The sequence below is a fragment of the Candidozyma duobushaemuli genome (genome assembly GCF_002926085.2).
Source record: "Candidozyma duobushaemuli strain B09383 chromosome Unknown A_B09383, whole genome shotgun sequence".
NCBI lineage: Eukaryota > Fungi > Ascomycota > Pichiomycetes > Serinales > Metschnikowiaceae > Candidozyma > Candidozyma duobushaemuli.
In genome coordinates this window covers 652,284-674,574 of record NW_020289901.1, presented here as the reverse complement: position 1 = coordinate 674,574, position 22,291 = coordinate 652,284, and the positions used below count along the sequence as shown (strand labels likewise).

At 45.3% G+C, this 22,291-nt stretch overlaps 14 protein-coding genes across 14 annotated transcripts; 7 read left to right on the top strand and 7 right to left on the bottom strand. All coding sequences in view use genetic code 12, as the record gives it.

Annotated features, from left to right (window-relative positions):
- Positions 1-9: 9 nt before the first annotated feature.
- Positions 10-939, bottom strand: CXQ87_000310 (uncharacterized protein; the record flags this gene model as incomplete). The annotated part of the gene is made up of 1 exon (XM_025478892.1): positions 10-939. The coding sequence occupies one exon, from the start codon at positions 937-939 to the stop codon at positions 10-12; it is 930 nt and encodes a 309-aa protein (XP_025338365.1).
- A 472-nt stretch (positions 940-1,411) lies between these two features.
- On the top strand, positions 1,412-1,870 carry TIF11 (Tif11p; the record flags this gene model as incomplete). Its single annotated transcript, XM_025478891.1, has 1 exon — positions 1,412-1,870. The coding sequence occupies one exon, from the start codon at positions 1,412-1,414 to the stop codon at positions 1,868-1,870; it is 459 nt and encodes a 152-aa protein (XP_025338364.1).
- A 137-nt stretch (positions 1,871-2,007) lies between these two features.
- On the bottom strand, positions 2,008-3,747 carry CXQ87_000308 (40S ribosomal uS15 domain-containing protein; the record flags this gene model as incomplete). The annotated part of the gene is made up of 3 exons (XM_025478890.1): positions 2,008-2,442; positions 3,453-3,697; positions 3,732-3,747. The coding sequence occupies 3 exons, from the start codon at positions 3,745-3,747 to the stop codon at positions 2,008-2,010; spliced, it is 696 nt and encodes a 231-aa protein (XP_025338363.1).
- A 392-nt stretch (positions 3,748-4,139) lies between these two features.
- CDC14 (phosphoprotein phosphatase) lies at positions 4,140-5,860 on the top strand (the record flags this gene model as incomplete). Its single annotated transcript, XM_025478889.1, has 2 exons — positions 4,140-4,185; positions 4,236-5,860. The coding sequence occupies 2 exons, from the start codon at positions 4,140-4,142 to the stop codon at positions 5,858-5,860; spliced, it is 1,671 nt and encodes a 556-aa protein (XP_025338362.1).
- A 78-nt stretch (positions 5,861-5,938) lies between these two features.
- On the bottom strand, positions 5,939-6,397 carry CXQ87_000306 (uncharacterized protein; the record flags this gene model as incomplete). Its single annotated transcript, XM_025478888.1, has 2 exons — positions 5,939-6,349; positions 6,395-6,397. 2 exons carry the CDS (start codon positions 6,395-6,397, stop codon positions 5,939-5,941), a joined length of 414 nt encoding a protein of 137 aa, XP_025338361.1.
- A 229-nt stretch (positions 6,398-6,626) lies between these two features.
- CXQ87_000305 (uncharacterized protein) lies at positions 6,627-8,231 on the top strand (the record flags this gene model as incomplete). The annotated part of the gene is made up of 1 exon (XM_025478887.1): positions 6,627-8,231. The coding sequence occupies one exon, from the start codon at positions 6,627-6,629 to the stop codon at positions 8,229-8,231; it is 1,605 nt and encodes a 534-aa protein (XP_025338360.1).
- Positions 8,232-8,315: 84 nt separating this feature from the next.
- On the bottom strand, positions 8,316-8,762 carry CXQ87_000304 (RNA polymerase II subunit B1 CTD phosphatase; the record flags this gene model as incomplete). Its single annotated transcript, XM_025478886.1, has 1 exon — positions 8,316-8,762. The coding sequence occupies one exon, from the start codon at positions 8,760-8,762 to the stop codon at positions 8,316-8,318; it is 447 nt and encodes a 148-aa protein (XP_025338359.1).
- Positions 8,763-9,497: 735 nt separating this feature from the next.
- On the top strand, positions 9,498-11,567 carry CXQ87_000303 (uncharacterized protein; the record flags this gene model as incomplete). Its single annotated transcript, XM_025478885.1, has 1 exon — positions 9,498-11,567. One exon carries the CDS (start codon positions 9,498-9,500, stop codon positions 11,565-11,567), a length of 2,070 nt encoding a protein of 689 aa, XP_025338358.1.
- Positions 11,568-11,639: 72 nt separating this feature from the next.
- COX15 (Cox15p) lies at positions 11,640-13,070 on the bottom strand (the record flags this gene model as incomplete). Its single annotated transcript, XM_025478884.1, has 1 exon — positions 11,640-13,070. One exon carries the CDS (start codon positions 13,068-13,070, stop codon positions 11,640-11,642), a length of 1,431 nt encoding a protein of 476 aa, XP_025338357.1.
- Positions 13,071-13,393: 323 nt separating this feature from the next.
- Positions 13,394-14,788, top strand: CXQ87_000301 (uncharacterized protein; the record flags this gene model as incomplete). Its single annotated transcript, XM_025478883.1, has 1 exon — positions 13,394-14,788. The coding sequence occupies one exon, from the start codon at positions 13,394-13,396 to the stop codon at positions 14,786-14,788; it is 1,395 nt and encodes a 464-aa protein (XP_025338356.1).
- A 1,046-nt stretch (positions 14,789-15,834) lies between these two features.
- On the top strand, positions 15,835-17,793 carry FAT1 (long-chain fatty acid transporter; the record flags this gene model as incomplete). The annotated part of the gene is made up of 1 exon (XM_025478882.1): positions 15,835-17,793. One exon carries the CDS (start codon positions 15,835-15,837, stop codon positions 17,791-17,793), a length of 1,959 nt encoding a protein of 652 aa, XP_025338355.1.
- A 66-nt stretch (positions 17,794-17,859) lies between these two features.
- PGK1 (phosphoglycerate kinase) lies at positions 17,860-19,110 on the bottom strand (the record flags this gene model as incomplete). The annotated part of the gene is made up of 1 exon (XM_025478881.1): positions 17,860-19,110. The coding sequence occupies one exon, from the start codon at positions 19,108-19,110 to the stop codon at positions 17,860-17,862; it is 1,251 nt and encodes a 416-aa protein (XP_025338354.1).
- A 473-nt stretch (positions 19,111-19,583) lies between these two features.
- Positions 19,584-20,444, top strand: CXQ87_000298 (uncharacterized protein; the record flags this gene model as incomplete). The annotated part of the gene is made up of 1 exon (XM_025478880.1): positions 19,584-20,444. One exon carries the CDS (start codon positions 19,584-19,586, stop codon positions 20,442-20,444), a length of 861 nt encoding a protein of 286 aa, XP_025338353.1.
- Positions 20,445-20,533: 89 nt separating this feature from the next.
- CXQ87_000297 (uncharacterized protein) lies at positions 20,534-21,745 on the bottom strand (the record flags this gene model as incomplete). The annotated part of the gene is made up of 1 exon (XM_025478879.1): positions 20,534-21,745. The coding sequence occupies one exon, from the start codon at positions 21,743-21,745 to the stop codon at positions 20,534-20,536; it is 1,212 nt and encodes a 403-aa protein (XP_025338352.1).
- Positions 21,746-22,291: the final 546 nt, after the last annotated feature.

The window sequence follows — 22,291 nt, the reverse complement described above, 5'->3', positions numbered from 1 at the left end:
AAACCACTTTTAAAACTGCTTGTCTTTGTAACTCGCAGCAGCCAAATTATTGAGTTCGTCGAACGCAGTAAAGAATTCCTGATTCTGTTTGTCCGATATTTTTTCAACACGATTCCAGTAGTAGTTGGCAAACTCATCCTCGGTGACGGCGTTTGTTCCACTAGGCCTGTTAACAACCCAGAGGGTCTCCTTCAGTTTCTTGTGCGTTTCTCTATCATCTTCCATACGTGCCAAAATTTGTTTTTTGGTGAGCATAAACTCGTTTCCTTTCTTGCTCAGGTCGCCTTTAGAAGGCCGTATGGCAAACATTTCGTCTTCGGTTACCGGCTCTTCATGAACGGGGCCATGTTTGAGCAAACGAAGTCTTTCGTACTGACTTTGTTTCCTTTTTCGAAGCAATATCTCCCACGCTTTAATTGCAGGGTCTTTGTCTTCCGCATCCACGTCGTCAAGTTTCACTTCTGGGTAGGGAATGTTTTGATCGACATTTTCTTGTTCTTCGGGAGGAAGAAGCAGTCCAACTGAACGATACTGCTCCTTGTATTCGGTATAATTGATATTGAGCGACTCCGAAATATTTATCATGTTATTGTAAATGTTGTAAAGGTTAGCATTGTTTGTTGACGGGAGAACCTTGAGTATGATCTTTGGCAATGCGGTTTTGAGATTATGAACGTATGGGAAATTATAATGGGAATTGGCCTGGTCTGATATAAAGAATGACTCATGGATAAGGGCATCAATGAACTGAAAAATGGTGGATTTTGTATTAAGGTCAACTTTGGGGTCATCTAAGACATCCATTATAGCGTAGAAGAGGTAGTCTTCGCTTTCGGAATTCTTCAAAGCAAAGTGTGCAGCACGGAGAAGTGACTGCATGTTTGGTGCAAGATTTCTTAGAATCTGAACAAACTGTGAGCTTGTCTCAAACGAGTCCATGATGTGCTTTTGATGTTGTATGAGTTTAATGCTATATGGAGCCTCGAAGACATCTACGCAAGTGCATATACACCAGTACACCACCAATACTAAATTGACATAAATATTATAGTGATTATCTTAGTACGTTTCAGGCAAAGTTCTGACTATTTAATTAAGAGAAATTGCTTTTCTTGACATCGAATTTTCATTCTCTGACGAAGGTGGTCTGAGCGTAGGTCGGAGGCAAGAGAGCACTCTGGGAGCATTGGATATAGGTCCCTGAAACACAAGCTTGAATGCTATGATTTGAGTCAAAGATGACTCAAGCCCGTAATGATATATAACTAATGAACTAGTATCAAGATCTGGATCAATCGAGTTGGCGTTGTGTAGATAGTTATTAGTACATCCATACACCATAGTTCTCCATACAAAAATTTTTTTTTCCCTCGCAACTTACTGAGCCTGTAACTCTTTCTGCTTATTCACAATGGGTAAATCGTCCAAAGGAAAGGGAGGTAAAAACAGAAGAAAGGGAAAGAACGATAATGGTGGTCAAAAGAGAGAATTGATCCACAAGGATGAGGGTCAAGAATATGCTCAGATTACCAAGATGTTGGGTAATGGTAGACTCGAAGTCACCTGTTTCGATGGCGAGAAGAGAATGGGACACATCAGAGGTAAGTTGAGAAAGAAGGTCTGGATGGGCCAAGGTGACATTATCTTGGTGTCTTTGAGAGACTTCCAAGGTGACCAGTGTGATGTCATCCACAAATACAACTCTGATGAGGCTAGAACGTTGAAGAACATCGGTGAATTGCCAGAGACCGCCAAGATTAATGAGACTGACACCTTCGGTGCCGACGATGACGAAGAAGTCAACTTCGAGTTCGGTGATAACGATGATGAGTCTGAGGACGACGGCGAGTTGGATATCGATGATATTTAATCCGAATCCATTGCATTCGATTGTACCATAATAAACATATAGGAAGACCAAAGCCGTAATCTACTACAACTTGTAACATAAATTCATTCATTACTACTGCACAAGTGCTTAATTAAATATATTAACGATAGCAAAAATTAGTTGACCAAAGCAGAAGCAGTGGCAGACTCGTACTTCCAGTTAGGAGGCAAGACAGCAACGGTTCTATAGTATCTGGCCAATCTGTGGATTCTAGATTCGATCAAAATCAATCTGAACTTAGAGTCTCTGTCCTTTCTGTTTCTCTCCAAGTGCTTTCTGACAGAGACAGCCTTCTTAATCAAGAAGTACAAGTCCTCTGGGATCTCAGGAGCCAAACCGTTAGACTTGAGAATTCTCAAGATCTTGTTACCGGTGACAACCTTAGCCTGAGAAACACCGTGAGCATCTCTCAAGATGACACCAATCTGAGAAGGAGTCAAACCCTTTCTGGCGTACTTGATGATCTGCTCAACAACCTCGTCAGAGGAAAGCTTGAACCAAGCTGGAGCGTTTCTAGAGTATGGAATGGCAGAAGAGCTAATACCCTTACCCTGTTCATGTTAGTAAATAGTCTCGAAGCAGCACCCAGGTGGGGCCGTAAAGATCACAACTGGCAACATTCAGGCGAGGTTTGCTGTATGGTTCGTACCAGAAAATCACTTCTTGAGTACAACAGCAAGACCTTCGAGCCCAAAATGCTCCTTGGTCTACAAATAGTGGAATCGATCAGCACATCGTACAAGTTCCATAATGACAGTGGTATCATGTAGCAAAAGCGAAACTCTCCTCGAAGGAAAGGACTTTTGACTAAGACCCAAATACTGCCGAAACCGTACACCGAATCAACCCAAAATCACTATTCAACCAAACCATGTTGTTCACTTGGAACACTTATTTGTCACATACAGAAGAATGCATACGACCCATGGCTGATAATTCTTTTTGTTAAAAGTTGAGGTGGATGAAGAAAATTAGGGATGGTGCGCACCTTATAAATCTGAAAAATTTTCTCTAGGAGTGTATGGGGAGAGACACTTTTTTTTAACAGTACCGCAGAGCACAGTTCATGCTATGATATACGCAGGGAGTGTAGAAAGGGTACTGGTAGATTAGTTTCAAGGTAACCAACAAATGTGTTTGCCTTCTGCCGTTTAGCTTCATTTTGAAAGTACTCTCAGAGTGCAGATGTTTTGAAGGTAGATATTTCAGCGAAACTGGATCGGGTTTGGGTGTGTATTTTGACAGATGGTAGTCTCGCAGCCAATAAGTCTTCTTTGCAGCTACAAGCCTACTTTAGACATCGACATTGTAGATATTTGATCTTTTTGGTCAGGTGGAACTTCTACATTGCTGTTCGGTGATTATGTTTGTTCAATTTCTATTGACGCCATCATTCTCAAGCAATTGTCTTTTGAGTATATGGGTGAGTAGTCTATCATGGCTTGAACCTACCAAGTTCACATCTAATTCAACTTTTCCTCAATATCCTCAAAGTCTTCTTCCTCCTCTATTTCAATAAGTCTGTTGTTAGTAATGCATTCCTTCAACGGCTTGATTATACATACTTAGCCACACCGGCTTTCTCTCTGAAAAGCTCTACCGCGCCAGCGTAAAGCATTTTGTTTTCCTGACCAGTCGTTGGTGGTCTCCAGTAAAGCAAAACAAATGGGCTCTTCACTCTACCATCAGAAAGCTTGATAGGGTATGATAGGAGGACATAGCGAGGGCTGTTATCTGGAAGTTCCTCAATGAGCTCCTCGATATTGTCAATTGGCTCAGTGCTCTCCTTTCTCACGTCATTGGATCCTTTATCAATGGAGTCTGTAATTAGTATAAAAACCTTTAGCGTTGCTCATGGTACATACAAATGACAGCTTGCATGTTGTCCGCTCTTGCACTGGAAAAGCGGAACTTGCGAAGATCTGAAAGCGTTTCAGAGCTAAAGTTATATAAAGAGGCCTGGAGTTAGCATCGTTGGAATTATTCCTTCACTCTTTGGAGTTTGTGGGCAAACGTACCATCGCTGGTGTAAGGCTGATAACAGTTGTAGTACGACCAATTTGGCGCGCAGAATGTAGGTGCTAATAAGTACACCAAAAGCGGTTGAAATGTAAACACAACTTTCGAGCAGTGGCTCGAAAAGGCTTCTTTTGCATTGTTTTGCGTACTTTGTTTTCTCCATTAACTGACTCCAAGCAAGTGAATCACATTTCTTCTGGCACTCAGCTCTGTTCTTCAACCGTCCACTATGCCAAAAGCTAGACTGCCTATCCCGCTCATTGAGTTCTTGAGAAGTATGTATTGAACTGATTCATGACCGTTGTCGGACTTTACTAACTCTAAGATCGGATCTACTTGGGCTCTTACGACTATGCTCCAAGTGACACGGTAGACTTGGTTTACTTCACCGTGGAAGATGCCTTACCCTACAATGCTTTCCATTTGGACTTTGGTCCCCTTAATATCGGAAGTTTGTATAGGTTTGCTGTCAGCCTACATAACATTTTGAATGAGGAGGCCAATCAGGGTAAAGGCGTTGTCTTTTATAGTTCTACTTCGCCAAAAGAGAGAGCTAATGCTGCCTGTTTGTTGTGTTGTTACATGGTGTTGGTGCAACTGTGGGCTCCCCATCAGGTTCTCCAACCAATCTGCCAAGTTGAATTCCCCTTCCTGCCTTTCCGAGATGCTGGCTACTCCAGCGCTGATTTCGAAATCACCATTCAGGATGTCGTCTACGCCATGTGGAGAGCCAAAGAGCGTGGCATGATAGACTTGACGACTTTCAACTTGGAGGAGTACGAGCAATATGAGAGAGTAGACCAGGGTGACTTTAATGTTATCTCAAAGGACTTTATCGCGTTCGCCTCTCCACAGCAGAAGAAGCCCGGTGTGTTGAACGAACCGTTCAAGAAAGTGTTAAACTTTTTTATCAACAACGATGTCCAATTGGCAGTCAGGCTCAACTCTCACTTGTATGACGCCAACGAATTTGAGAAGCGCAACATTCAACATATCGACATGATTTTTGAAGATGGCACATGCCCAACTTTGGAGTATGTTCAAAAATTCATTGGCGCTGCGGAGTGCGTTATCAACAACGGTGGAAAGATTGCCGTTCACTGTAAAGCCGGTTTGGGAAGAACGGGCTGTCTTATTGGTGCTCATTTGATTTATACCCACGGCTTCACTGCTAATGAGTGCATCGCCTATATGAGGATGATCCGGCCCGGGATGGTTGTAGGTCCTCAACAGCATTGGCTCTACTTGCACCAGCAGGATTTCCGTGACTGGAGACACACTATGTGTCTCGACAACAGGCCTGACGCATTCATTGGCGGCCTTTATCCCTTGGTATCCTACAGCGACTTCAAGGCTAGACTCAAAGAAGAGGCCAAGCAAAAGAGATTACAGCAACAGCAGCAGCAACTCAATTCATCCTACATGAGCCACTTCGACTCCTCATTCACGCATACTCCTGTTAGAAGAAGAAAGATAAGTGAGCATTTGGCAAGCAAAATCCAGGGCGCCGTACCAATGGAATCGCCTGGCCAACCTAGAAAATATGAAGAGGCAAATAACTCGTCTGTTCTCGATGTCATCAACAACTCAGATGAAGATAATCAAGCAGTTTCCATGCAAGATGCGGATAGTGGAGTTGAGCAGGAAATTAATAACGCTGACGGTGAGATCGTTCACAGCTCCCCTAAAAGGGATGCCAGTGACCATAGAATTTTGCGCTCAATCACCAACAGCAGTCAACTGCCCCTGCTGATGACTAAAACCACCACCACAACGACGACTCGAACCATCAGCACTACCCTAACCTCGAATCCTTCTTCGCCAAACGGATCCAAGATGCTCAAGTCTCGTTCGAGCACTAAGGTACATGCCGGTCTACTTCCAGGTAAGAATGTCGGTACCAGAGTTTACTCTGGCGGTGTCAGAAAGGTAAGTGGCAAAAAGTACTAAGCGTACCCTGTGGGCCCTCTCTGACCGTAATTCTAGCATGACTTCTCTTCATCTTTTGTATTATTTCATTACATAATTCTATTCCTGTTGATCGCCAAACTCTGATTCCTCAATGTGAAAACCCAGATCGTCTGCAAATTTGAATGCAATATAGTCGTAGTCATTGAATACGAGGTCCTCCAATTGCTTATCTTCTTCCACTGGGAACCAATTGTTTTCATGTGGAGCGTTCCTATCCTTTGGCAAAGCAAGCAGAATGTCTTCAGCAGAGACCTCTACGCCTTCTTCTTCAGGAGGAGGGATCCCCTCTTCCTCGGGATCAAGGTTATCAACTATGCGTAGGCCTCCGGTAGAGTTGATTGCATTGGTCAAAGCGGTAATAAACGTCTCCTGATTGAGCGACTTCTTGTCGAGTATCAATGGAATGGAGTATGTTGAGCGTGATCTCTTGAATTTGAGTATAGTCACTGGAGTACGAGCTTTGGGAGGCTGAAGTTAGTATATTTGGGGCAACAGTTGTATAGAAGCACATACCATTATGTTCGATTGCTAGGAAGTTCTATTAATGAGACCAGTAGCCAAATCTAGGAATCCACAATATGTTTGAAAGTAAACCTAAGTTCGAAAGCAGTAGGTTTTTTCTAGATGTAGCTTAGACAGTTTCTCACCACTATCGATTAAGCAGACATCGCGATACGACTGCGAAAAGCATATATACTACTAGTGCATGGCTTCACCCATATATACTCGCAGCCACAGCGGGCTGATGAGATCTCTTTATCGGAATCTACTAAGAGGATTGTTGAAGACAGAGAAGTTACCCATAGAGCTTCGTCCCGATATCGAGAAAGACAAATACATCAAATCTGAACTAGAGAAAGCAGCTCTAGATCCTACCTATTACCGAGGCCTCCTCGTGTCAGAGCTACGATACCATATAAAAGAGAGAGCCAAAGTCAAAAGTCGATCTTCCGTGGGACTATATGTTTCTTTAAACAGAGCTGAATGTCTAATTGAGAGCTTGAATGATCTTCAAAAGGACCCTTTGCAGCCGCTGCTGTGGCATCAGGTAATCAAGTTCTTGATTCAATTAAGAGACGATCAGTTCAAGCAACAGAAATGGAAAGAATTTTATCTCCGAAATCAAAGGAAGATCGATGACCAGAGAAGAAAGCAGCTACCAATCAGGGTCCTCCGACGCCTAAACTCGAAAAGCTCAGAGACAAGACGCGAGAAGCAATTCAGGTCACTAAAAGCAAATGGAAAATTCAAGGAGCTCAAATCAGCCCTCAAGGAAAGTAACGAAGAAGAGGGATTTGTTGTGAGAAACTACCTCAAACGACTTCAACTAGAGGGTCGTATACCTAATCCATATAAACTCCCATACATTTCGGAAAGCTTGACCTTACAATCATTGAATCTTCCAGATCCTAAGAAGCTTCAACCCGGTTCCACAAAAGCATCTGTATTAGATCAGGCCTATGACCACGACTACATCAAGGCTATCATCGAACCAGGGTTGGAGTACCTCATTAATCAGTCATTCCTACAAGAAATAAGTGAAGAGATAAGCATAAAAGGTCCTAAAAAGGCTAGAATCAGGGGCACGAACGCTGGAGCTATGACTGCTTATTTCTTAGGTCCACCTCATGATGACCATCATACCATGAAAAGCATTGCTCTTGATATCAAAAAGCTGACAAGACTCTTCAAACTTAAGCACGTTTGGAACATGAAATCCACAGATAAAGTTGCAATAGCTCATGAGAAGAATGTCGGTGATGGGTTTGCAGTGAAGGGGAGTGGAGGGTATTCTGACGACGAAGTTATCTGTACCAGGGAGTTTTATCAAAACTTAGCTGATGCAGAGGCTGATTGGGAGGCCTTGATGAATGAGGTTAGAACTTCAGAGCATGTGGGTAAGATGCCAAGCTTCGAAAAGAAGAGGCAACAGCTCCGCAACCAGTGGCGCCAGCCGCTAGAGATTGCTACTGAGTCCATCAATTTAGAACTTAAGAATGTCTGTGACAAGTACAAGTTACTGAGGGCTATTTTCGACAGACAAATAGAGGTCCAGGATGCTTTGAATGCGCAATTCGAAGAGAGAGCCCTGAGGTATTCAAATCTCTTGCAGGCTCTCAAGGATGACAATGTCTTTATGCATTCTGAGCTTGTCAACTTCAAGCACCCCGTCGAGCAGGGTTACTTTGAAGCCCTTGAAGCCGATTATGCAAGATCCTCAAAAAGCAAAAGAGGCATCTCTGTGGTGGAAAGGCTTGGCATGGGCAAAAAGTTAGGAGACTATCTTGCCTTGTTCAAATTCCGATTCTTCCAAATAGGCCGCAGATATCGGGAGCGTTTTAGATTTTAGGTCAGGTCTACAAAACTATAGCATTTTATCATGACGTTTCGTATCATTCGTAAAGTCCTTGTGACGTGTGGTTCAAGCGGAGAATTACACCATGTAGCCACCTAAGCTATGTCCGTTGGTGATGTACCCGTCGATGCCCCTAGCTGCTGCTTCTCTGTCGGGCTCATGGGGCACGTCTTTGCTGTTAGCTCCGCCCTCGTGCTCAACGATGTCAAAGTCTTCGATGAGCTTAGCTAATTCCGAAGTTTCCTTATCGTTGCCGTCTGCAACAGATAATCCGCTCATCATGGCAATTACATCAGTGAGCGTCTTACCCTGCTCTTTAAGCTCCCTGTGTTTGGCAAGTACTTCTTCTAGGCATGTGATGTTGTTTTCGTACCACTGGCCATCAATGGTAGCGAATGGAGGAACGACAGTTATGTCCTTCCGGGAAAACACGGCCTCTTCGGAAAGTTGATTGCGATAGAACATCAGAGCCTGGTAGTGGTCTTTGCAACAGTACTGTGATAAGTATGTGTTGGGGAGTATCATCAGTGGTTTTCGATTCCAGATCTGGTACCTTGTTGAGGTTTCCATACATGAGCCGTTGCTCCCGTGGGAGAGCCGCCGAACTTTATGTTGTGGGGATTGATTGCACACTGGATACCCACATTGATGCTCGATGTTGCGCTCTTCCACAAGCTCATCATACGAAGAGCGAGTTAAAAAGCGACTGAGAAACTTGAGGAGGGGAAGATCAATGGTATGGTCTAAAACCAATTCAGCTATCTTGAGTTGAAGCGAGGATGCCTCGCTTGGAGCGAGCATATCGCGATTAGCATAGGGTGCTAGTAAGGCTAGAAAAGCGTCGACAGTTAGAGTATCCGCGTTCATTCCGTATTATTTTGCTTTGCATTAGTACTTCGAGGGTGACTGTTGCATACAATTTGTCTCTGGAAAGAAAACAGAAAACAAGAGTGGTTCCTCGCAGGGCAACTTGTCTTGCCTTTATATACTGTGGCCTCTGCCTGTACACTGGTGAGATGATTGAGGATCTGCTGTGTCTTCCCCGGATCCAAGGCTGCGAAGGAATCGTAGTTGTTCCCTCACATAAGGGCAAAGAATAAAAAAATTTATTTGATACGGAAACTCGTAATTATGACCTTCACAAGATAAATTGAGCAGCCAATTATTATTTTGGGAGAAACGCTGACGTCGCTCACGTGATTTTATGGCATCTGCTTATCGCCAGTTTGGAACAACCTTCTTCTTCAACTCCTATTCATAATGGCCTCCGAAGAGGCAAAGTCTGATAAGCTTGATCCTATTCCGGGAACAGAAACAGCATCAACCCAGCGTGGCTCTACAAGTACCATCACCGGACATAGAGACTCGACATTATCTGACCTCGCTCCACAGAAGTCCAATTCGTTATATCCGTCACGATCAAGATCCTCCACAGCCAGCGGCTTTCTCAATTTTATCAAGAATGGTTCCAAGAGTACGCTAGCATCAGAAAAGCAAGAGAAAAACAACTTCTTGTCCCTTTTCAGACTATTGATCCTAGAGCTCAATCTACCGAAGCCGGGTCACAGTAAACAGAAAGACATCAAACATGAGGAGGAACAGAAGCGGGCCTATGAACAACTTACAAGTATGGTCAAAGTTCCTTTGTACCTAGAAAAATTCATTGTCTTTGGTCTTCTAGTTTGTCTCAATTCCTTCCTAACACTTTTCACATTGGTCCCGCTAAAGATCGCAATAATTTGCTATACAGCGTTCGCTGACTTTTTGACGAACTTGTCACAAACCGGAGGAGCAGATATTGGAATCCTTACTAGAAAACTACATTTTATTAAAAGGGATTTGATCAATGTCTTTGTGATTCTCACAACTGTGGCTTTGCTAGCCTCCCCTACGGTTGAAGTATCCCGTCTCTACCATGATGTCAGAGGTCAAGCTCATCTCAAATTGTACGTAATTTTTGGTGTTCTTGAGGTTATGGATAAGCTACTATCGTCAATTGGTCAGGAAATATTCACAGTACTTGTTGGAATACCGGTGACCAACACTAATGTTCGCAACTTGAGTAAGTTGGCTCTTTTCATGGGCATAGCACTTGTGTACTCTGCAAGTCACGCCTACGTTCTAATATACCAATCGGTATCTCTCCATGTCGCTGCAAATTCATATTCGAATGCCCTCATGGCACTTCTCCTTTCTAATCAGTTTGCTGAGCTTAAAGGTGCAGTGTTCAAAAAGTTTGATAGAGAGGGTTTATTCCAGGTTGCCATGTCTGACTTAACTGAGCGTTTTCAACTTTCCTTAATGCTTTTCATCATTTCCATCAGAAACCTAGCCCAATTGAACATGACACAATTAGGACTCGTTGTGCCCGACAGTTGGAAATCGTGGAACAAATGGTTTGGTGCCATATTTGGACCATCCATGGTCGTCCTTGGCTCTGAAGTTTTTGTGGACTGGCTTAAACACTGTTTCATCATCAAATTCAATCGGATAAAACCCAGAGTCTACAAAAATTTTCTTTATGTCTCAAGCACTGATTTTATGGAGGTTTTCACGTCAAATTCAAGAAGATCAACTCTGAATGAAATATCAGACTATATCATTCTTGCGAAGAGAATTGGGCTTCCTATTTCATCACTCTGTATTTGCTTCTTGAGGATGACGCTTCGTGATTTGAAGCAGCTTTATGTTCCATTACTCAACCTTCTGAGTATCCTTGCTTGTGGACTTCTTGCTGCATTGACATTCATCACGTTGCTAGTCGTCAGACTAGTGTTAGGTCTTTGGCTTCTTCAGTGGGCTAGAAGAATCAAGCATAATCACGAGTCATATCAGAATGAATTGACAACCGCTGCCCTCACGAGCTCCCTCATATCTGAGGAGCTGGCAGTTTCTTCCATACAAGAGGATTTCGGCCGAGAATTCACTCCTGAGGCTAAAGAAGCTCTACCATCGATTGGAGATAATCTAGCCATGCGTGAATCAAGCGTCGACCCCATTGATACCACCTATTCAGGACTGGTGAAGTCACTGGAGTGGTCACCTAATAATCCCAATGCCCACTATGGATATAGTTCCAGTGATTCACAGAGTGAAATAGAGCAGTCCTTCATCCCTGGGGTTCCTAACACGGAGACTTCATCAATCAATCCTCGAACCAGAGGTTATCTTTACGACTATGGCGAGCTGGTCCCGCCAACCGGTGAAGAGAAGAGAAACGACTTGGTGAGGAAAAGGGGTAAGCTTGATTCTCATTTAGCATCTAATAGTGCTGAGGACGCACTTAAGACAGTCCATCGCTATGAGATGTCAAGCAAACGCATCTGGTAGCACTTGCAGTCATTATATACATTGTCATAAACTGGGACTATTTACAAGTTGGATCCCTTTGCCCTTTTATGCTCACTTCTTCTTGAGAAGCATCTCTTTCATCCTAGCACTGATGTAGCTAACAGTTTGTGGCCTAGGTCTCTTCAAGTTTGCTGCAAATGCCAAAGAAGCAGTGAGAAGAGCCAAAGCCCCGGCCTGGTGGCCAGCAGCCAATGGTAGAGGAACCAAGTAGATAAGGGTAGAGATGCCCAAAGCCACCTGGAATGTGACTAAACCCATCATAGTATGCATTGCCTTCTTTGCATTTGGAGTAACGATCTTTTTACGTCTGTTGACGTAGATATAAGCAGCCAACACGGAAAAGAAAGTGGAGGTTGCAAGTATACGGTGAATAAGCTGCACGGTTGTTGGGTTCTCGAGTAAATTTCTCCACCATAAGTCAGAAAGATCCTCTTTCCTGGCGTAAACAGGGTCCATGAGCTCTCTGCGAGAAGGAACGTAGTCTTCGCCCATGTGCGGAAATGTGTTGTAGATAAGACCGGCGTCCAAGCCGGCCACCATACCTCCTGACATTGCGGTGATGAAAGTCAAGCCCAATAAGGCAAGAGACATCTTTCTCATGGGGTTCAAAGCCGGATTGTTAAGCTTTGCGAGCTGGGTGGTGACAGCCTCAGCCTTGGTGGAGAGGTTCTGAATCCACTTGCTTTCATTGAGAATTTCAAACCCAGTCCAGAGAACACCCAAGTACATCAAGAATGCAGCACCCAAATGAGTAGTCAATCTGTATTGGGACACAGTTGGTTTAGACCTTCTATCGGCAAGCTGCTCCTCGTCTAATCCACTCTGGACCATCCACCAACCGATAAAGCCTTGTAACCCTAAGAGACCGGTAAGACCGACGACTCTTCGCGTGACGTGAGGGCTGAATTTCTTTGTCTTCCAGAAGTAAATGGCAGGTAAAACGAAAAACATTCCGATGGCTCTACCCAAAAGGCGGTGTCCCCATTCCATGCTAAAGATAAACTTGAACTCCTCCAAGGTAATGTGCGAGTTCAACTGCTTGAACTCAGGGGAGTTCTTGTACTTATCAAACTCCTCCTCCCAGGCTTTTTCTCCAATAGGAGGGATAGAACCAGTGACTGGTTTCCACTCAGTGATAGAGAGGCCTGACTCTGTGAGTCTGGTCAAGCCGCCCACAACGACAATACCAAAGATCAACCCAGAAGTAGCGATGAGCCAATAGCCGGTAGTTTTGCTGGAAACCACTGGAGGAGAGTGTTTCCCAGAAAAGGCTTTCTTCAAAGGTTCAGTATTGATCTTGGGAACCTGGTTGGCTGCGAGTTCAGAAGAGGCAGTAGAGTAGCCTCGAAGACCCAAGGAGCGCCATATGCTGAACGACAGTCTCTTTGGAGGAACTATAGAGAGACGCAGCCCCCGCGTGCTCTTCAAGATATTGAGCACGCTGGAATTTTTTGTGAAAAAAAAGCCCGAACGGCAGAACATGGATATGGTAGTTGAGGCAGCGATGGAGGAAAAGGCCTGATTGATATAGGTACACGTGACGCCAATGACAGTGCTGCGAATTGTAAAGATCAGGTAATGCTGCAGGCAAATCAGGCGACTAATACGAGGCGGCTATAGGAGACAAAAGGCAAGACTTAACAATGAATCTTTTGGATTGAGAGGGTTTCGATGTCTTTTTCGTTTACCCCACAGATTATTAAGGTGTAGGATTTTAATTTTTTTTCAGCAAGTGTGGATACCTGGGGATTTGTGCGAGTGCCTTTATACGCGAGCTTGGGCTTTTTGCAACCATTATCTCCCTCATGGATCCACTGTCTTTCAAGCACACCGTGACAGTTTACAGTGTGCTTGTGCTTGCTTCCTCGGTTGTGGGAAGCGTAGCATACACCATTCTGATTGTGCTTCTAAAAAAACCCCATAAAGCCAAAATGGATGAGGAATCTGTCTTTGCGTCACAAGAACATACTGAAATGCTGCCAGCTCCCGTACCCCCGTCTCCGAACTCTGTTAAATTTGAGCCGTGGAAGCCGTTGATGAGGAAACTTCCAACGACTCCACCTTCCCCGTTTCAAGACAACGAACATGTGGAATCGACAGCTGAGGCCGAGGCAATTGAGGACTCTGTGACATATACCACTGAGCTGGGTACAGAAACACCAAACATCAACATGATATTGCTGTCAACCTCTAACATAAGAAGTTACATTTATCTGTCTCAGGAGCTCATGGACTTGGGAACCTTAATCGAAACACAGGCTATTGAGGTGCCTATCCATAAGGATGAGAATGGCAGAAACAAGTCAAAAGTAAGGCTCTCTCAGCTTCTTAGATTTACCCATCAGATTCCCCGCCGTCACTTCTCGGACATTGACACTTTGGAAAGGGCCATTGACGATATTTTGGTTGGTGCCGAGAGCTGCCCAGTCGACAAAACCATTAGTCTCTTCCGTCTTGTGACCATAGGCTCTACAGAGCAAACCTACGACAACGCCTACTTTTTCACCAGACCATTTCATCAAGCAGTTGCCTGGTGTTCAGATTTATCCTTGTTCAGCCATGAGCCCGAACTGTTGCAAATGAGCATTGCAGAAATGCTCATCTGCTGGTGCTGGAATCAATGGTGTTGCGCTCACGGAACCCATACAAAAAGCAGTGAGCTCTTGAGAGTTTTGGCCCAGGCAGCCTCAATGGCATCCACTGAGACCTACCACAGTGTAGGTCATGTGGAGGTGATGGCTGTTTTGTGCCAGGTCTACAGCGGTCTTGGCTATTTTGCACCCAATGTTCAGAAACCTATGATGTTGAAGGCAGCCACGGTGATGAAGGCATGTTCTTCTACGGCCCCCTGCCATGTTCACAGAGATCTTGTTCCGATCTATGCCCAGGCTGTATGTGCTACTCTGCGCCAAAGCAGCCTTGTGGCTTTATACGAGTGTCTCAGTGTGCTAGTGAGTCCACATCGTCAATGTTGCTTAGAATATAGAGACCTTGCACCGCCAACTTCTGACTTGCTTGCATTGTTGAGACATGGATTATGGACCAGGCAGCCACCAGAGGTTCGAGAAAAAGCCCAGTCCTTGGCAGACAGACTAGGAGAACAGTTTGAGCAAATGGAGGAGTGGTGCAATCGGGATGAGAGCTCGACCGAGTCTGGGGAAAACATAGTTGCTCCAGGCGCCTGGCTGATGTTTCGGTGAAATTAAAATATAGAGTTAAATGTGTAAGATTTCTAATTTACAGTTTCATTCGGGATCCGGTTCGATTTTCCAGACAAGCGTCAGGTGATAAGAGTAGATAAGAGACTCTTGGCGTTGTCGTCGAAGGCGGGAGGAAGAGGTACTTGTGACTGAATAATAAGAGTTGATTTGGTTAAAACTTCCCTGGTGGAAGCAGAAATAACTCCTAAATACATGGCATTAGGTTTATCGGATTTGCGCCCGATTGCTGGTTGCCCCTCATATTTCGCATCCAAAAGAGCCTTGTGGCTTCAAGAGGTATTCTAGAGAAAACAAAGCTATTCGTTCCTCTAATTAAGCCTTCACTGAAACATGCATAGCTAGATCCATAGTAGACATGTTGCCAGATCTGGGTCCACAGGGTCCGGGTTCGAGGCACCCTTCCCCCCCCCCCCCCCCCCCTCGGCCCACCATTGTGTACCATAATAAAGGGAACCTAAGACACGGCTATAGCCCGGAAGTGGAAGGACCCATTGAGTGACATGATGCGCTTACTTAAATGATTTAATAAGAACGCTCTGAATTACGAAGTTTTCCAGGTTACGCAATTGTGCTTCCCCACTGGCCGTTTCAGCCTCCATATGGTAACCGCTTTCTCATAGAACATTTGGCGTATCGCACCTCGGCCATTTTGTTGGTGTGCGGGTCCCTCTTCATGTGGTTTTGCAGCCATGTGAATTCACCCAGGGCCTTCTACAACCACCCTTTGAACACCGTTCGTTTTGATTTTCCAAAATAGCTTCGATCCAGGGTTGGAAACTGTTTCCGTTCATCCGAGAATATGTACTGCCATCAACTGTAGTGGGAGCCGCTGGCAACAACTGCCCTTTGACACATGCACTCCTGGGCAGATTATGCGGAGAAGTATATAAGAGGTCTTTGCTTGTCAGCCATGACAACGCTATAAGTCGCATTTTTCGAGCTCCCACTCGCCTCCTTTTCTTTACCTTTTAGCTTTGCCGGATAACTTCAGCTGCTAATCCCGTTCCTTATCTGTCTATATCACAATGTCTGGGCTTGAAATTGCCTCTGCCGCCGTTGTGGGCTCCCAGTTGTTGGATGCCAAATTGCACGTTAGTGAGGACCTCAACTTGATCAAAAACGTGGTCTCTAAAGCTGTGCCATATCTTTATTCCGCCTACAGGGGAAAGGCTTCCTACTGGTACCTTTTCGAAAAGGCTGCCTTGAAATACCCTGACAACTTGGCAGTGTCGTTCCCTCGTCCTAAGAAGGATGCTCCTGCTCCCCAGAAGGACGCTGAGGGCTTCCCCATCTTCGACGAGCAGTTCACCATGGAGAGCTACACCTACCGTGAGTTGTACGCCATGGTGTTGCGTTTGTCTTACATCTTGAAGAACGACTACGGCGTCACCTCCAAGGACACTATCGCTCTTGACTGCATGAACAAGCCTTTGTTCTTGTTGTTGTGGTTGGCTTTGTGGAACATTGGTGCCGTTCCTGCTTTCTTGAACTACAACACCAAGGACAAGCCCTTGGTTCACTGTATCAAGATTGCCGATGTGTCTCAGGTCTTCATTGACCCAGATTGTGCTCAGCCAATCAAGGACACTGAGCCAATGATCAATGAAGAATTGCCCAATGTCAAGTTGCACTACATCAATGAGCCAGAGTTGCTCAAGGTGTTGAGCGACAGATCTAGACCTAAGCACAGAGCCCCAGACAACACTAGAAGACCAGAGGACAAGGACTCGTCTTGCTGTGCTTTGATCTACACTTCTGGTACCACCGGTTTGCCCAAGGCCGGTATCATGTCTTGGAGAAAGGCCTTCATGGCGACTGCCTTCTTCGGCTCCATCATGAAGATCAATAATAAATCCACTGTCATGACTGCCATGCCTCTATATCACTCTACTGCCGCCATGTTGGGTGTTTGTCCTACCCTTTCTACAGGTGGTTGTGTGGTTGTGTGTCAAAAGTTCTCTGCCTCCACATTCTGGACTCAGGCTAGATTATCCGATGCCACTCACATCCAGTACGTCGGTGAAGTTTGTCGTTACTTGTTGAACTCCAAGCCTCATCCAGACCAAGCCAAGCATCAGGTTAAGATCGCTTACGGTAACGGTTTGAGAAGAGACATTTGGAGAGAGTTCAAGAGGAGATTCCACATTGAGGGTGTTGGTGAGTTCTACGCTTCTACCGAATCTCCTATTGCCACCACCAACATTCAATACGGCGACTTTGGTGTGGGTGCCTGCCGTAAGTACGGTTCGCTTATCTCCTCTGTCCTTGGCTTCACCCAGGTATTGGTCAAGATGGACCCTGATGACGAGAGTGAGATCTGGAGAGACCCTAAGACCGGCATGTGTGTCAAGGCCGACGTTAACACTCCAGGTGAGTTGTTGATGAAGATCATGGACGCCAAGAACGTTGAAGGCTCTTTCCAGGGTTATTACGGTAACAACGAGGCTACCAACAAGAAGGTTATCAGAGATGTGTTCAAGAAGGGCGATGCCTGGTTTAGATCTGGTGACTTGTTGAAAATGGATGAGGACAACTTGTTGTATTTCGTCGACAGATTGGGTGACACATTCAGATGGAGATCCGAGAACGTTTCTGCCACTGAGGTTGAGAACGAAGTGATGGGCTCTGGTGCTATCAAGCAGTCCGTCGTTGTTGGTGTTCGTGTGCCAAACTACGAGGGTAGAGCTGGTTTTGCTGTCGTTGACCCCGCTGATGGTCTCAGCGATGAGGAGGTCTTGGCCAAGATTCACGATCACGTTGTCAAGTCCTTGCCCAAGTATGCTGTTCCTCAATTCATCAAGATCAAGTCTGGTGGAATTGCTGCTTCTCACAACCATAAGGTTCCAAAGAACCAGTTCAAGAACCAGAAGTTGCCAAAGGGCGAAAACGGTGACGATCTCATCTACTGGTTGAACGGCGACCGTTACGAAGAGTTGACCGAGGACGCCTGGGCCCACATCATGAGCGGCAAGACCAAGTTATAATTTATCAAGTATTTATGAATCGAAATAAATCCTACTTCAGTAAACAAACGGATAGTATCATTAGATCTATTTTTCGGAAATGGCGACAACACCTGGCAAGGCCTTACCCTCCAACAATTCCAAAGAGGCACCGCCACCAGTGGAAACGTGAGACAACTTGTCGGAAACACCGAACTTCTTGGCAACAGTAGCAGTGTCACCACCGCCAATGATAACAGTGTTACCGTTAGAGGCAGACTTGACAGCAGCTTCCAACATGGACTTGGTACCGTCGGCGAACTTCTCAAACTCGAAGACACCTGGTGGACCGTTCCAGACAATGGTCTTGGCCTTGGTAATGGCATCAGCAAAGAGCTCTCTGGACTTTGGACCAGCATCCAAACCCATCCAGCCATCTGGGATACCTTCTTCCTGGGTAGCAACACCAGTCTCAGCGTCCTTGTCGAACTTGTCACCTGTGACGAAGTCCACAGGCAAAACAATCTCGACATTGTTCTTCTTGGCCTTAGCGACCAAGTTCTCGACGTTCTCGGCGCCAGCCTCGTCGAAAAGAGAGTTACCAATTGGCATCTTGTCCAAGACCTTCTTGAAGGTGAAAGCCATACCACCACCGACGATCAAGATGTTGACCTTGTCCAACAAGTTGTCAATCAATTGGATCTTGTCAGAGACCTTAGCACCACCCAAGATGGCCAAGAATGGTCTGGTTGGGTTCTCCAAGGCCTTAGCGAAATACTCCAACTCCTTAGCCATCAAGAAACCAGAAGCCTTCTGAGGCAAGTCAACACCGACCATGGAAGAGTGGGCTCTGTGGGCGGTACCAAAGGCGTCGTTGACGTAGACGTCGGCCAAGGCAGTCAAGCCCTTTCTGAACTTCTCGACGTCCTCAGCAGAAGCCTTCTCCTTCTTACCGTCGACCTTCTTGGAGCCCTCCTCCTCAATGTGGAAACGCAAGTTCTCCAACAAGAAGATCTGGCCATCAGAACCGGCATTGACAGCATCCTCGACCTTTGGACCAACACAGTCGTCCAAGAAGGTCACCTTGTTCTCAGGCAAAAGAGATTGCAATTCCTTGGCAACAGGGGACAAGGAGTACTTTTCGACACGCTCACCGTTTGGTCTACCCAAGTGAGAGGCCAAGACAACAGCCTTTGGCTTCTGCTCCAACACATACTTGATGGTTGGCAAGGCAGCAACGATTCTTTGGTTGTTGGTGATGGTGGAGCCGTCCAATGGCACGTTGAAGTCGACTCTGATGAAGACACGCTTGTTAGCGAGATCCAAATCTTTCACAGACAATTTCTTTGAGAGAGACATGATGTAGCGAAGCAAAGTAATAGAGAAAAAGCTCCCGGGGATCGTGGTGGTCGCGACCTTATATATGCCCTCCATCAGTAGACCCCACGGTCGGTACTCACCCGTCACCTGAGGCAGCGTCAGCATACTCCGCGGGTAACTTTCAGGGTGTCAATTGCTCTGAATTATGATTTTTACGTCTATTCAAATCAAATTGAATAAGTAGCTAAAATTTGTCAATCGAAATGTCCCGGTGCGGGCTAAAGGAAGCCCGGGACTGTCGCACCACAAGATCACCATGTGCGGACCCGGGTCCAGAAACAACACAGGCACTGGAGGCAGTGACAATTAAGCGAGAGTCTATTTTGGCTCAATCTAGGTAGATCTGCCTCTTTTGATATCTCTGGGTCTAGGATTCATCGAACCTTCTGGAACCTTCGGTGCTTCCTGCACTGGTAGTTAAATACCTTCAGCAACCTCCTCTTTCATCCAACATGGAGAAAATATTGCAATGGTCCATAGCGTCGCAAAGCGGCGATAAGGAGGCGATGGAAAAGATCGGAGCTCCTACCTCGGAGGAGCTTTCCAAGCTTTTTGGTGCTGGTGGCCCTGACGAGCCTACTCTCATGAAGCACTCCATCGCAGTGGTGGAAAACCCTGAGGCTACTCTCGAAGCCAAGGAAACCGCCTTGGACAATTTTGAAATGCTTGTGGAGAATCTTGATAATGCCAACAATATCGAGAACCTCAAGCTTTGGCCCAGTATCATTGCACAGCTCAACGGATCAGAGTCTCTCAGTGTTCTCGCTGCCTCTATCATTGGAGTCGCTACTCAGAACAATCCTGATTCACAAAAGGCATTTCTTGAAAAAGAGGATGGTTTGGCCTCGCTCATCAAGCTCGTTAACGACGAAGGAACTCCAAGAGAGCTTCTTCTCAAATCGCTCTTTGCCATGTCTTGCTTGGTAAGAAACTACGCCGATGCCACCAATCTGTTTGCCGAATTGAACGGTTGGGAAGCCCTCCATTTGCAATCTTCCCATAGTGATCATAAGCTTTTGTTGCGCAAATTATCGTTGATTTCTGCGCTCTTGTCCACTGGCTTGGACGACACCAAGCTTGAGCATTTCAGAAAGATCAGCTTTGTTGATAACCTCATTTCCGCTTTCGACACTGAAAACGTCGGCTGTATCGACAAAGTCCTCAGCATCATCACTCAGCTCCACACTCTCAAGTACCAGTTCACTAGCGAGGATGTCTCCAGACTAGCTCACAAATTGGATAGCATTGACCATTTGAAGGACAGACTCACAGAGGACGACTTCAACACCGCAAGGCAAGTAGCTTCTTCATAAAATACTACGCCCCATACTAACAATCAGTGCTTTCATCACCACAGAGTGTCTTCGTCGGAATGTATTATAAACCATAATAAACTCAGCTTCTATGTTATAACCTGCGATGGGTCTGTAGCTGTAAATACTCGCTTCATTGCTGCATTGGCAGAAGGAGGTACGATATTTTTACCCTTGACAGTTCCAAGCGAATCATTAGTGAGGAACCGCTTGTATATCGCTACGGGCGAAGTGTAAAATTCATAAAGCTTCTCGGCTCTTGGTTGCGTCATGAGATTGAACTTCTTGAGTACCTCGATGAATGTGCTTCGTTGGTCGGTGCCCAGTCTGACAGTGCCTATGTTCGCAAGGCTTGCGTTTCTTTGGAACTTGTCGTAAAGCGCAGATCCAATGGTGTAAGTGAATGAGTGGAGCCATTCGACAGCTTCTTGTTGATTTCTGACACTGAACATATTGAGGCCGAGATCAACACCAGCCTGCTGAATGCAAAGTTGGGCTTCGGAAGCCTTGAGAATGACCTCTTCCTGCTTCCGTTTCTTGGACACCGGCTCGTTCATTTTTTTGAGCATTTGATCTCTGTAGGCCCTATCTTCTATACCTTGAAGCTTTCGAAGATACTCTTTGAGACCAGTTACCATCACCATGACGTAGTAATCAATTCTCGGTTCTTCAGCCGCTGCACTTCTAACCGCTAATTCGTGATCGGCTCTCAAACTGCCTTTTTGTATCTGTTCTACCAAGTTTTCCGCCTCATAGAATAGTACAATAACCTTTTCTGAGATCTCCCTCGGTTCACAAGGCTCAAATACATCTTTCTCTTTGTTGAGTATTGCCTTCACTTTCCGTTTCCATGAAATGCTGGGGATGTTTGTCGTTTTCTTCCTACACTGAGTGCCAGTGAATACTTCGTCAAAGTAAGTCCCACCAAGCTTGCTTTCGACGGAGGACGCAAGCTCAATAATCATTTCAGAAAGGATCTCCTCCTTCTTCCTTGTTGCCTTGTTGGCCTCCTTCCAGTCCTTCTTAGAAAACTTCTCATTCTTTTGATTGGGCTTTTGTGGTTTCGTCTGACTGGCTGGTTCAGTAAACACTTGACTTGTTTTTGGTGAGCTTGTAATTGGGTCAGATAATCCGTCTTCAATAAATTCTGGTATAAGCTTCCTCGTGGCTATCTTTGATGGCTGCTTCGGTGGATTGGTGACGGGTTCAGTAGCATTTGCGTCATCTAGCCTTTTCTCGACTTGTTGACTAAAGCTTGAAGGCGGTATAATCTTTTTGACCCTCCTCTTGGGAGCAGGCATACTCAGAAGGTCTATGCTTTCCTCATCTGACGAGCTTATCCAGTTCTCGATATCTAAGACGCTCCCGCTTTTGGTGGCTTGTGGGATAACTTCCACTAGATTATGTTCTTCTTGATGAGGCTCACAAGGTGAGCTCGGCGGTAGGGGCCGTCTTTGAGTTGCAGAGTTTGTCGTGCAAACGATGGGATCTGAATCATCTGTAAGCCTATTGTTAGTGTTGGTCTGGAAGGTTCAATATTGGTACATACAAAATCACGTCTTTGCTTCTGTTCGGCTCATATTGAAACGATGTATCCTCGCTGTTTACTTCGATCACCTCCATTGGCAGTGATATGTAGTCATTGGAGTCTCTATTGGAGTATATCGCGATATGTAAACATTGATCGCATCCCCCACAAAAGTGATACATTTCAAACAAACTGGAAATTACAAGCTTGGGCTGTTATTTTGCAGAGAAATTTATTTAGAAATCTGCTTATTGAGGCAATAAAATGTTATCTTAAAGATTTAAATTTTGTGCATTTTTACGTACTTGTGTCTTATATT